At 36.8% G+C, this 12883-nt stretch overlaps 1 protein-coding gene across 2 annotated transcripts in view; it reads right to left on the bottom strand.

Moving 5' to 3' along the window:
* LOC126095731 (mast/stem cell growth factor receptor kita-like) overlaps positions 1–12883 on the bottom strand; it is a 296078-nt gene that overhangs the window by 201177 nt on the left and 82018 nt on the right. For both annotated transcript variants that reach the window (XM_049910501.1, XM_049910500.1), the window contains exons 4-5: positions 12360–12496; positions 10684–10843 (exon numbers count right to left, since the gene is read on the bottom strand). In XM_049910501.1, the coding sequence (XP_049766458.1) occupies positions 10684–10843; positions 12360–12496 (297 nt within the window). The remainder of the gene's footprint in view (positions 1–10683; positions 10844–12359; positions 12497–12883) is intronic.

Consider the following 12883-nt stretch of genomic DNA (forward strand, 5'->3'; position numbering starts at 1 on the left):
AAAACAAAACAAGTCGGTATTAAGGGAAATCATAAATTTGATTTAGGGTGAAAAAGTGTGAATGCATATATGATCACATCATCATTATAAACAATTAGAAACTGTGGCTATGGTATTAAATTAGTTAGTTCTTTCACGTTCATCATAAATTCTTCTATGGAATAGGAGTTGTCAAGGTGAAACTTTTCCAATTTGTTTTCAAATCTACCTTAGCTGTCCATCACAAGACATTTTATATCATTAGATACAATATATGACATAGCTCCATTCAGCAATACTAAACAGTCCTTCAAAGTAGTACGTTCAGTCAACGATTTAACAATTGCAAATTTCAGGGAAAGCCTACAGCAGTTAGACTGGGATGAGGTGTACCGTGAACCTGATGCCAATTTAAAATATAATTTATTTCATGACATTTTTGTAAATGCATTTGAAAACTGCTTCCCCAAGAAAATAGTTAAATATACTTGTAAGAAACCTTGTAACAAACCATGGCTGACTAAGGGTATAAAAATATCTTGTAACCGGAAAAGGGAAATGTATCTGACAGCAAGAAAGAGTAGTGACCCAGAAACTATCAAACATTATAAAAACTACTGTGTTATTTTAAGAAAAGTTATTAAAAAATCCAGAAGTATGTGTATCATGTCTGAAATCAGCAACTCTGATAATAAAATTAAAACAACTTGGAATATTATTAAAAGAGAAACAGGTCAACCAAGAGCACAGGAAGACAGTATTACCATCAAATCGAATGAAAACTTTACGAACAAAAAGTCAGAAGTTGAAAATATTTTTAATAATCATTTTCTAAATGTTGTGGATATAGTAGGATCCAGGTGTTCATTAGAAGATGCTAGGCTGTTAATGGAAGAGGCCATACCTATGCAATTTGATACAATTGAAATCTCACCTACTTCTCCCTCTGAAATTAGGAAAATAATAAACTTGCTTGAAAGCAAAAACTCACATGGAATTGATGGCATTTCTAGCAAAATACTAAAAGCTTGTTCTCAACAGATAAGTAAGATTCTCAGCCACCTGTGTAATAGCTCTCTGGAACAGGGCATTTTCCCTGATAGACTGAAATATGCTATTGTTATACCTCTGCATAAAAAGGGGGAAAGATCTGATGTCAACAATTACCATCCAATCTCCCTTCTAACAGCTTTATCCAAAATTTTTGAGAAAGTAACGTATTCAAGAGTAGCTTCACATATCTGTAACAATGAAGTACTAACAAAATGTCAGTTTGGTTTCCAGAAAGGTCTTTCAACAGAAAATGCCATATATGCTTTCACCAATCAAATTTTGAATGGTCTGAATAACCGAACACCACCCATTGGGATTTTTTGTGATCTCTCAAAGGTTTTTGATTGTGTAAATCATGAAATTCTGCTAGACAAGCTCAAGTATTGTGGCATGAGTGGGACAGTGCACAAATGGTTTAGTTCGTACCTAACTGTAAGAGTGCAGAAAGTTGAAATAAGTAGTTCTCATAATATGCAAAGATCAGCACATTCCTCAAACTGGGGAACTATCAAGAATGGGGTTCCACAAGGGTCAGTCTTGGGTCCTTTGTTGTTCTTAATATATATTAATGACTTGCCATTCTATATTCATGAAGAGGCAAAGTTAGTTCTCTTTGCTGATGATACAAGTATAGTAATCACACCTGACAAACAAGAATTAACTGATGAAATTGTCAATACTGTCTTTCAGAAAATTACTAAGTGGTTCCTTGTAAACGGACTCTCACTGAATTTTGATAAGACACAGTACATACAGTTCCGTACAGTGAATGGTATGACACCATTAATAAATATAGACCTTAATCAGAAGCATATAGCTAAGATTAAATTGGAAGAAACACATTGATGATCTGCTGAAACGTTTGAGTTCAGCTTCTTATGCAATAAGGGGCATTGCAAATTTTGGTGATAAACATCTTAGTAAATTAGCTTACTACGCCTATTTTCACTCGTTGCTTTCATATGGCATCATATTTTGGGGTAATTCATCACTGAGGAATAAAGTATTTATTGCACAAAGGCGTGTAATCAGAATAATAGCTGGAGTCCACCCAAGATCATCCTGCAGACATTTATTTAAGGATCTAGGGATATTCACAGTAGCTTCTCAGTATATATACTCTCTTATGAAATTTGTTATTAACAACCAAACCCAATTCAAAAGTAATAGCAGTGTGCATACCTACAATACTAGGAGAAAGGATGATCTTCACTATTCAAGATTAAATCTAACTTTGGCACAGAAAGGGGTGAATTATACTGGCACTAAAGTCTTTGGTCACTTATCAAATAGTATCAAAAGTCTGACAGATAACCAACAAGTATTTAAGAAGAAATTAAAAGAATTTCTCAATGACAACTCCTTCTAGTCCATAGAGGAATTTTTAGCTATAAATTTAAAAAAGTAAATAAAAAAAATAAAAAATAAAAAAATAAAAAAACACATAAAACTGAAAAAGTTGTTATATTAACTTAAGTATGTTGTTAAATTAACTTAATTATGTAATGTATTGGAAAATTTGACTCGTTCCACATCATTACGAAATATCGTATACATAATCCATGGAACTAGTATTAATCTAATCTAATCTAATCTAGATACGTGACAGAATTTTGGTGGTAGCACTGTGCACCTATTTTTGTGCTAACGACACCCTTAATCTGGTATAATGCATGACTTTTTTTCTTATGGTGCTGTAATTGTACGCACCACTGTTCCTTTTGACCTGCAGTAGATTATATACAACAAACTTCATGAGAGAATAAATGTATCAAGAAGCAGTAATAAAAATGCCTAACTCCTTAAACAGATGTCTATAAAATGATCATAGGTGAGCACCACATACTACTCTTACACCACATTTTCGAGCAATGAAGACTTTCTTTCTTAAAGTTGAGTTACCCCAGAACATTATTCAATATCACATTATTGCAAGAAAAAAATACAAAATAAGTCATATTACTGCTTTGTCTCTCCTCAAGATTCCAAGTGCAAATGTGACTGAACTGACTTGCTTTAGGAGTTCCTATATGTGTTTTTTCCAGTTTAAATTCTGATTAACATTTATACCTAAAATTTTGACATTTCCACCCTAGTTACTATTTCCTCACCATGCGTTACACTTACCATTGGTATCATACCTCTAGACATTGAAAACTGAATATTTTGTGTCTTTCTGAAATTACGGGTGAGACCATTCCCAGAAAACCACTCAATAATACTTTTACGGCACTGCGGAGAGACTTTATGAAACCCCGTATGTAACAACTCCTCCTTTACCTATATTAGTTCTTCATGAGTAAGATACTAGAATGTAATCTTTTACATTTAATTTCTCTAACTCTATGGTTACATGGTGCTCAACCATGAAATTTATCATTTTAGGCCTCTCCAAAATTTCCAAACAGAGAAGAAGCTCTTCTATCTAATTACTCAATTCTCTAATATTTTGATGAAATAAGCTAATATTACTTTCTGAGCATTCTTAAGCTTTTTTTGGGGCTCACCCACTGTTTTAACTTCTTTCATAACAAGGTGCCTGATTCTTGACTACAACATTAAAAAAATGTTTCTGTCATCAATAAACACAGGAATCTAGCTGTGTGTGATAGTGGCCCCCATACATTTTCTGCAAGGAACTCAGCCAACCTATCTGTCCCTTTACTATCCAGGTGTAGGTTGACACAGCATAGGCACTGCACTCATATAAGATTTCATTTCAGTCAGCAGCAGTCTGCTCAATTCTGTATTCACATGACCCACAGCAGTGCTAACCAATGGCTGGGCATTGCGCTTTACATCCTCCATGCTCATACTTTTGTGTGGAGTTGTTCTTCCTATTCCAGTCAGGTAACACCTGTTGCTGTAATTTCTGTATTTAGCCAGGCTGTTTCCTGCTCGACCTGCTATAATCACATGATCCTCCTTATCAAAATTTGTGGCCATGTGGCTAAGGCTAACACTTAGAATACGATTAGGAGTTTTGAACTGATAATCAACAAAAACCTAGTGACATAGTCTCCAGAGTTAGGCAGAGACATTATGTATGGCATTAAAAATAACTACTAAATGATTCATCAAAGATAATAATCAGTTTTTGAAATTATAATGTAAGCAAATAGACAAAAAATCTGCTCACAAAGTGGTGACAAGAGAACACAAATATAAAAGATATTAAAGTTGTCATGCTTTCAAAGTCATTGGCATCTTCTTCTGGCAGAAATGTTGAAGGATAAGGAACAGCTGTGAAGGAAAAAGACTGTGATGTTTAGGAAAAGGGGTAGAGTTTGGAAAAGTCACATAAAACCCTGGGTCAGGGAGACTTACTGGATGGGGTGAGAAAGGAAGGCCGATTAAGACACAAAGGAATGGCTGCTGGATCAAAAATGGTGTCTGTTCTTTCAGACAAGTCTGAAAGAACAGACACCATACACATACAAGAAATCAACAATCAGTTTTTCCTTCCCACCCCATCTGGTAAGTCTCCTCTGACCCGGGGTTCTAAGTGACTTTTCCAAACTCTATGCCTTTTCCTAAACCTCACCAGTCCTTTTCCTTCACCCCTCTTTCTTCCCCTTCCACCTTTCTGCCAGAAGAAGCCACTGGCTCCCAAAGCTTACATACTTTAATACCTTTTATATGTGCATTGCCTTTGGTGAGTAGATCTTTTATCTATCCACTTACATTGTACTAAAGGATTCAATTATATGTAGTAATGAATATTTAATTCTTACATTTATATAATTGTTGTGACCTCATTTGTTCGAGCAGGAGAACACATGGTGTTAATATCATTCTAGTTGAGTGATGTGTAACCTGACATCTACCTAACAGATAAATGTCAATCGCTGTCTTTAAGTAACATAGCAATTTAGTAATCAAGAGTATGAAACTGAATGGAGATTTGTTATCTGTTTTTGCACATAAAAATGTATGGAGGACCACTGTGCTTCTTCTAGGCAGAGCAATGATCACAATAACTCCATGAGATGAAGTACCTGCATGTGCTTATGGGTATATTACCTGCCACATTGTTCCACATTAAAGTGGTGTAGTATAAATACTCACAATGTAACAATACTGTGAGAGTTCCATGCAAAACAGAAGAAGAATGTGTATATTGCTCATTCACTCATTCATTCAGTCATTCATTCACATAACAAGCTGTCAAATTGATGTATACAGTTTTTGGAGATATTCCCTATTTTGTAAAGTTTTGATTAGAAGACATTATTGTATTGAATAGAAAAATAATTGGAGATTGTTACTGAAGAGATGCTTTATATTTATTTATTGAGAAGAGTTCCATACATGTGGAAGCATTTCAGTTCCAGCCTACTCAAGACTGCAACAGTGACATAATTGAAGGGTCTGTACCATCATTAGGTGCAGAAAATTAAAACTATTAGAAGTCCAGAAACTCAAATCTGAGAATATACACACACTATCTGGTCAAAAGCATCTGCACACCAATCAGTGGACATTAATATAGGGCTTCTCCACCATTCACCATCAAGATGGCTTGAACTCTGCTTGGGACATTTTCAATGTGCTACCTGAGTGTCAGTGGAGAAATGGCAGCCCTTTTTTCCTAAGAGCTGAAACCAGAGAAGACAGTGATGTCACATGCTGGGAAAAAGTCAACATTCTAATTCATTGAAAGCTGTTCCATTGGGTACAGGTCAGAATTCTGGGCAGGTTAGTCCATTTCCGGAATTTTATTGTCCACAGACCATTGACTCACTGATTCTGCTTTATGATACAATGGACTGCTATGATGATAAAAACAGTCATCATCCACAAACTGTTTCTCTACTGTACACAGTACAAAATGCCATAAAATATGTTCATGTGATTTCACATTTAGTGTTTTCTTAAGTTCAATAATGGGGCAACACCCTGACCATGAAAAATACCCTCACACTGTAACATCAACTTCTCCATATCTCACTGACGTCACTACGTATGTTGGCAGAAACTGTTCTTCAGGCTTTTACCACACCAAAAACCTTCCATCAGTTGGCCACAGGGAACAGCATGCTTCATCACTCTAAATCACTTATTACCAGTCAGTGACGTCACTGCTTACACCATTTCTTTTGTTGCTTAGCACTGACTACAGAAGTATGAGCTATATGAGGAGCTTCTCAACTACTGCATCCATTCTTTTTAACTCTCTACACACTGTCATTGTGCTAGATGCACTGCTGGTAGCACTTGGAATTCATGAGTGATTCCTTCTGCTTGTTTTATGAATTTTTTTTACAACCAACCAGATCATTCAGTAAATGCCTGGTCTTGGTTTAGTTGTGGCTGTTCTTTTCTGTTTCCACTTCACAATCACATCATCAACAGTCAACTTGGGCAGCTTTAGAAGGACAGAAAGTCCCTGATGGATTTGTTGCTCAGGTGACATCCAATGACTAGTCCACATTCAAAGTCATTAATCTCTCCTGACCAACCCATTCATCTGTGACCAATTTTCTGCTGACTACACAATACTCCCCATCTCATTTTATACTGCTGGGTCTGACATTCATTTCTAGCTGTCAGCTCCACATTATATATAGGTGTCTAGATACTTGTGATCACATAATGTATATACAGTGAACATTGTGTGTTACCTACAGCTGACATATCATCTTGGTTCTGACATCAGCTGTAAGGATGTTACGTGTTTACACTGAGTTCAATGTGTACAGTTACTTATGAGAGATGTTAATAGAGAGTATGCAATGTGTAGCTACTCATCAGAGATGATAATAGATAGTGAAGTATTAATTTTGGAACTGAGTAGTCCGTTCTGTGGATGAATACATTAATAATGTAACAAATAACAGAAGGAGTAAAAGTAACAATTAAACATGGAGTTGAGGCACTGTGTAGGCAAAGTGCACATGAACAAGGCTGAATACACTACTGACCTTTTGGTCAGTGTCCTTCTTTGGGCCCAAAAGCTACAGGAAACACACACACACACACAACTATATTTGAATGGTAATTTGTTATGTTTATTAATAACTGCTTAAGGACAAATGGAACACAGCTATCACCAAAGTGGTGATGTAAAATACAGAATTAGTTTCTGATAGTTCTTTTAATGAATCCCTTCAATGTCTCCTCAATCCTGGAGGTACAGCACTCCTTTGTGATGGTATGTTTGGAACACAAAGAATGACTGAATGAATTTTAGCAAATAGTCAAATAAAAAAAGAGTATATATATGCATCTACGAGGGTGATCCCAAAAGTAACGTCTCCTATTTTTTAACAAGTACAGAACTCTGTTTGTGTGGCAGTTGTTCACTCTGTTATGAAGAGTGCTTTATGGGTTGTGTGCACGCCACGCTGAGATGCTCATTCTTGGCTTGGCAGCCATTGAGAATGGAGCTCCCATTGGATGTTACTGCCAAGTGCAAATTGTGCACAGTTATTCGGTTTTTTAATGCAAAGGCCACTGTGCCGATTGAAATCCATCACCAATTGATGAAAGTGTATGGTGAGTCGTGCATGGATGTCAAAAATATTCGTAAGTGGTGTAGAGAGCTTGCAGCTGGTCGGACCGAAATTTATGACAAACAAAGGAGTGGGAGACCGTCAATTTCTGAGGAGACAGTGTTGAACATTGAGCAAAGCATGCATGAAAATCAGCAGATCACCCTGGATGACCTCTGCACATTGGTTTCTGGGGTTTCCCAAAGCACCGCTCACAGAATTTTAACACAAACATTGAACTACCAGAAGGTGTGCGCAAGATGGGTGCCACACATGCTGACTGAGGACCACATGTGGCACCGAGTTGATGCTTCCCGCACATTTCTTCACCGCCTTGCAGCCAAACAGGACAACTTTCTGGACTCAATTGTCATGGGCCGGCTGATGTGGCCGAGCGGTTGTAGGCACTTTAGTCTGCAACTGTGCAACCGCTATGGTTGTGCATTCGAATCCTGCCTCAGGCATGGATGTGTGTGATGTCCTTACGTTAGTTAGGTTTAAGTAGTTGTAAGTTCTAGGGGACTGATGACCTCAGCTGCTAAGTCCCATAGTGCTCAGAGCCATTTGAACCATTTGAGCCAATTGTCATGGTGATGAAACCTGGGCATACCACTTCACACGTGAGACCAAGTAACAATCACACCAGTGGCAGCATCCTTCTTCGCCAAAGCCTCGGAACAGTCTGCCAGTAAAGTCATGGCAACCATATTTTGGGGTCGGAAAGGGATACTGTTGGTCGACTTTACACCCACTTGGACCACAATTAATGCTGACAGGTACCGAGAGACTCCGAAAAAACTCAAACGGGCAATTCAGAACCGGAGAGGAGGAATGTTGAGCAGGGGCGTACACATTCTCCATGACAATGCTCGCCCATACATCACTCTGCAAACCGTTGCTCTCCTGCAACAGTTTCAATGAAACATAATCACCCACACACCCTATAATCCTGACTTGGTGCCCAGTGACTATCACCTGTTCCCTAGGTTAAAAGAACATTCGCCCGGAAAGTGATTCAGCTCCGATGACGAGGTGAAAGAGGAGGTTTGTAACTTTCTGAACAGCATGGTGGCGAGCTGGTATGACATGGGCATACAAAACCTGCCACAGTGTCTACAAAAATGCATCGACAGGATTACATCAAAAAATAGCTAAATGTTCAAGCTGTAAACTGATGTAAACCATTGTAGAAATAAACAGGTCTATGTATTTATAAAAAAATAGGAGACCTTACTGTTGGAATTACCCTCATATATCATTATGCCAAAATATTTTGGATAGTTACTGTGGGTTGCTGGTTCACTGGATAATGTGATATTTAGTTATTAACCTATATGTATGACATACATAAATTAACATACTGATGACCAAGCCTCAGTATGTCTTGGACCACAACACTGTGTCCAAAAGACCACAGCTGTAGGTAGATTGGACTGGAATTTCTCTGACATATGAGCTCTCTGTCACTTGAAAAATGGACCCATTTTGTATGAGAACAATGTAAATATGTCTCCCTACCTGTCCCTTGACAGGTGCTGCATTCTGTTGTTAATTTCTATATCATCACAGGTACTGAGAAATTGTGCCTTATTGCTAACATAAAGAAAAGAAAGAATGGTTGAGCCCAAACAAAGCAGCAACCTCCCATATAAACATTTGCATGTATCCACAAAAGATAATGTTATGGCTCGATAAGTTCTTCACCTCAAAACCGCTTGATTTCTATAGTCACAGAATCATAAAGTTTCCTCAGCATTGGCAGACTTTTGTAAATAGTGAAGGAGAATATATTATTAATGACTAAAGTCTGTTATATGTATTTTTTGTGTTTATTAACCTTTTGGGAATATGCTAAAAATTTATGCATCAACACAATGCAATTAAGTTCTGTTTTATTTGTCTTCTTCTTGTCATTTTTACAGATGAATCTCATGACAAAATAGCTCCCAACATGGATATACAAGATTTATTTGGAGAAGATGAAACAATTTACTGTCAAAACAAGCACAAAAAAAAAAAAAACAAGTAGTACTGCCCTGATCGCAACATACTCTCTGCATGCCAGAATACTTTACAATTCTCCATATAAAAGTACCAAATTATTTTTTTAAAAAAAGAAAGGGAATAGTTATAATTTCTGTCAGCATTATTTCAAAAGTTGTAATGTATCAAAGAACTAAAGTAAATATGAAAAATAAACCTTGAACCTTGGTCTCTTTTGAAGTGTGCTATCCTTTAAGATATATCAAATGCATAGGTGCCATAAGGTTGCCAGATTTTTAATTTAAAAAAAGTGGAGTGATGGCTCATTACTTGCATATAACAATATTTTCAAAACTAAAATACAGATATATACTACATGAAAATATGTAGCCCTTCCATATGCTTAGTAGAGTGCATAAAATATTAATAGAGCAGAAGTACATACTGCACAAAAAGTACCAATTTATCATGCTCAAGGCTAATCAAGCATATTCAGACTGATTCTAATTTATTTCGCTGAACTTCCAGCACTTTTTAATAACTGAATATCACTCTTTTGCAGAAGAGTCTTTGATGGATCTTCTTTGGCATCAAACCTTTTTAATTTGAAACTAATTTTCTAGGGAAGACTAACTGATCAAGAACACACTCCAATTCATGCTTGAATCAGACTGGAGACACTAGAGAAAGGAAGATAAATTACTATTGTTGGTTGTTGCTTCAGCTTGGAGGCTCAATCGTTGTGAACATTCATGAAATTCAACATAACTAAAGAAACTACGACAATGCCATGTTTTGAACAGATTAATATTTATTCCATAAACTATAATTTGTAACAGTTTTGAATCCAAAAATGAAGAATTATTTACTCCAAATAAAAAGTAAATAAATAATTTTTTTTATTTACATAAAAAATGGAAGAACCTCATAATAACAGATTGCCTGGTAACCTGATATGCCTGTAACATTCTAAGTAATGGTGTAAGACTGAAATTCTTCTTTGTGGCTGGACCTCAAAGTGTTAATAAGAAACCATTCTCTTACAATAACAGTAAATCTTATTTATATATATACATGTCTAAAGGCTTTTGTGACTCAGTAACTTAGAACAGCAGCAAAATATTATTACAGATGGATGCACTATGATAATTATATTATAAAAGATTGGACTTACTTTTCACGTTTATTCTAATGTCGTAACGATGTGTTTCATCACATTGACCATCTGCCCCATATAGACAGCATACATAATTTCCATTGTCAGTCAAAGATACACTGTGAATAACAAAGCCTTCCTTACTGACAGTGATTCGTTCGTCATCTTCAGGGAGAACCTTAAGCAGAGAACAAACACACTGAACATAGAAATAATGACTATATTATCTGTCATACTTTTATTGATATGAGTTAGTAAACACTGGAAGACATTATACATCCAACAAAATGACAAGATGGTTGTAGTACTGTAATTTCAATTATGTGGTGAATTTCTTGTTGTACTGTGAGTTTGCCTGTTTTGAAATGAGTTATGAGTCAATTCTAAATCCATCACAGGTGCTATCTTCATCTCATCCACTTAAAGAACCTTTAGCAGTATGAAAAGGTTAGACAACAACTCACCACATAAAGGAGACCTTAAGTCACAAATAGACACTACAAAAAGACTGTTATACATTTAAGCTTTCAGCAAAATGGCCTTACTCTGAAGTACAAAACACACATGCATTCACACAACTACAACTCACACACACATGACCACTGTCTCTGGCCACTGTGGCTGGACTGTGGACAGCAACAGCACCTCATGGGAGCTGCAATCAAATGCTGGTGTTGGTAGGAAGGGTCCTGATGGCACAGGCTGTGAAGCAGTTATTGAAGTGAAGCATGTGGTATTGGGCAGCATGCCATACCTTGCCTCTGATGGAACAGGAGGTGCCCGTAACTGGAGTGGAGATGTAGTGGTGGGGGGATGTATAGGGCAGGCCTTGCATCTAGACGTATTTCATGAATGTAAGCCATGAGGTAAAGAGCTGTGAGCAGGGGTGGAGAAGAGACTGACAGGGATATTGTATAGTGGTGAGAGAGAGTGGACATGTGTGTGTGTGTGTGTGTGTGTGTGTGTGTGTGTGTGTGTGTGTGTGTGCTCCTGTTTTGCTTGTGGGAATGTGCATGTACTTTTCACTTCGGAGGGAGACCTCTTGGTCAATAGCTTAATCATATAACAGTTTTCTCACTTGTCAGTGACTCAGTGTCTCCTCTACATGAATAGCAATCTACCCTTTTCATAATACTGGAGCTATTCCATCATCAACCTTCCACTGTTCAAAAAAGCTTTAAGCTTTTCTTACTTTCTTAATCAGTACTAGTTTTGTAGATGCTTGGTGTGAAGCACAAAGCACACATACAGTACCAGCACTATATGTGGAAAACATGGAAGGGGGAACATGTTCCCATCACACTGCTCCTATCCTTACAAGAGTTTATTTGATGGGTGCAACTAGCTTTCAAACCTCCCCACACCCTTTTATGTTAGCAATCAAGATAGTATGACAAACTGCTGATTATTGACAATTAGCTATTGGGTCTCCAGCAGGGTGGCAGTACTGAGCCATGAAAAGTTTTTGATGAACATCATATTCATAATTCTCTACCAGATGATAACACTTGTCAAAACATCACGGAATCTCACCACTGCCACCTAGAGACCTGAGAGCTTTCCAGCAGTATAACACACCAACAAAGTCTAGTTTCACAAATAGTGAATTAGGCTTTAATATTATAATTTGCAAATTTCTGTGAAATTCTATATAACTCTATAGCAGAAGACACACTAAATATAGATATACTCACCTCCGCAGCCTCTTCTAGTTTAATAAGGTGCAATTTGACATCTGGAGATGTAGGTCTGCAGGGTACTATGACAGTTCCTGATGGTTCAACGGTCACAAATATTCTTTTAGTTGCCATAGCAATTGGTTGCTGTTCATCTGGTAGAGCATAATAACAAAATTTTAGAGAACAATAAACCACACTGCCTCTGAACAATCTGAGCAAAAGTGTTCCATAAGACTACCAAGATCAAATAGTTAACAACATGCAACTATTACTTATTTTAGTCACAGGAATTAGTTACTGATAAAATTTTATTGATAAATGATTTATATGAAGGTCATCCTGGAAACAAAAAATGTTTCATTATACAAAATGCAAAATACAATATTTATTGGAGAAAACAATTCTGTTACATATACAAAGCTTCCTTCACTACTCTATATAATCACCTGCTAAATTTAAACATTTTCTGTATCTGGTCACAAGATTCAGAATTCCTGTGTTATATTCTTCCACCAACAATTGATTAAACCAGGTGATAG

Source organism: Schistocerca cancellata, chromosome 8, assembly GCF_023864275.1.
Source record: "Schistocerca cancellata isolate TAMUIC-IGC-003103 chromosome 8, iqSchCanc2.1, whole genome shotgun sequence".
Classification (NCBI taxonomy): domain Eukaryota; kingdom Metazoa; phylum Arthropoda; class Insecta; order Orthoptera; family Acrididae; genus Schistocerca; species Schistocerca cancellata.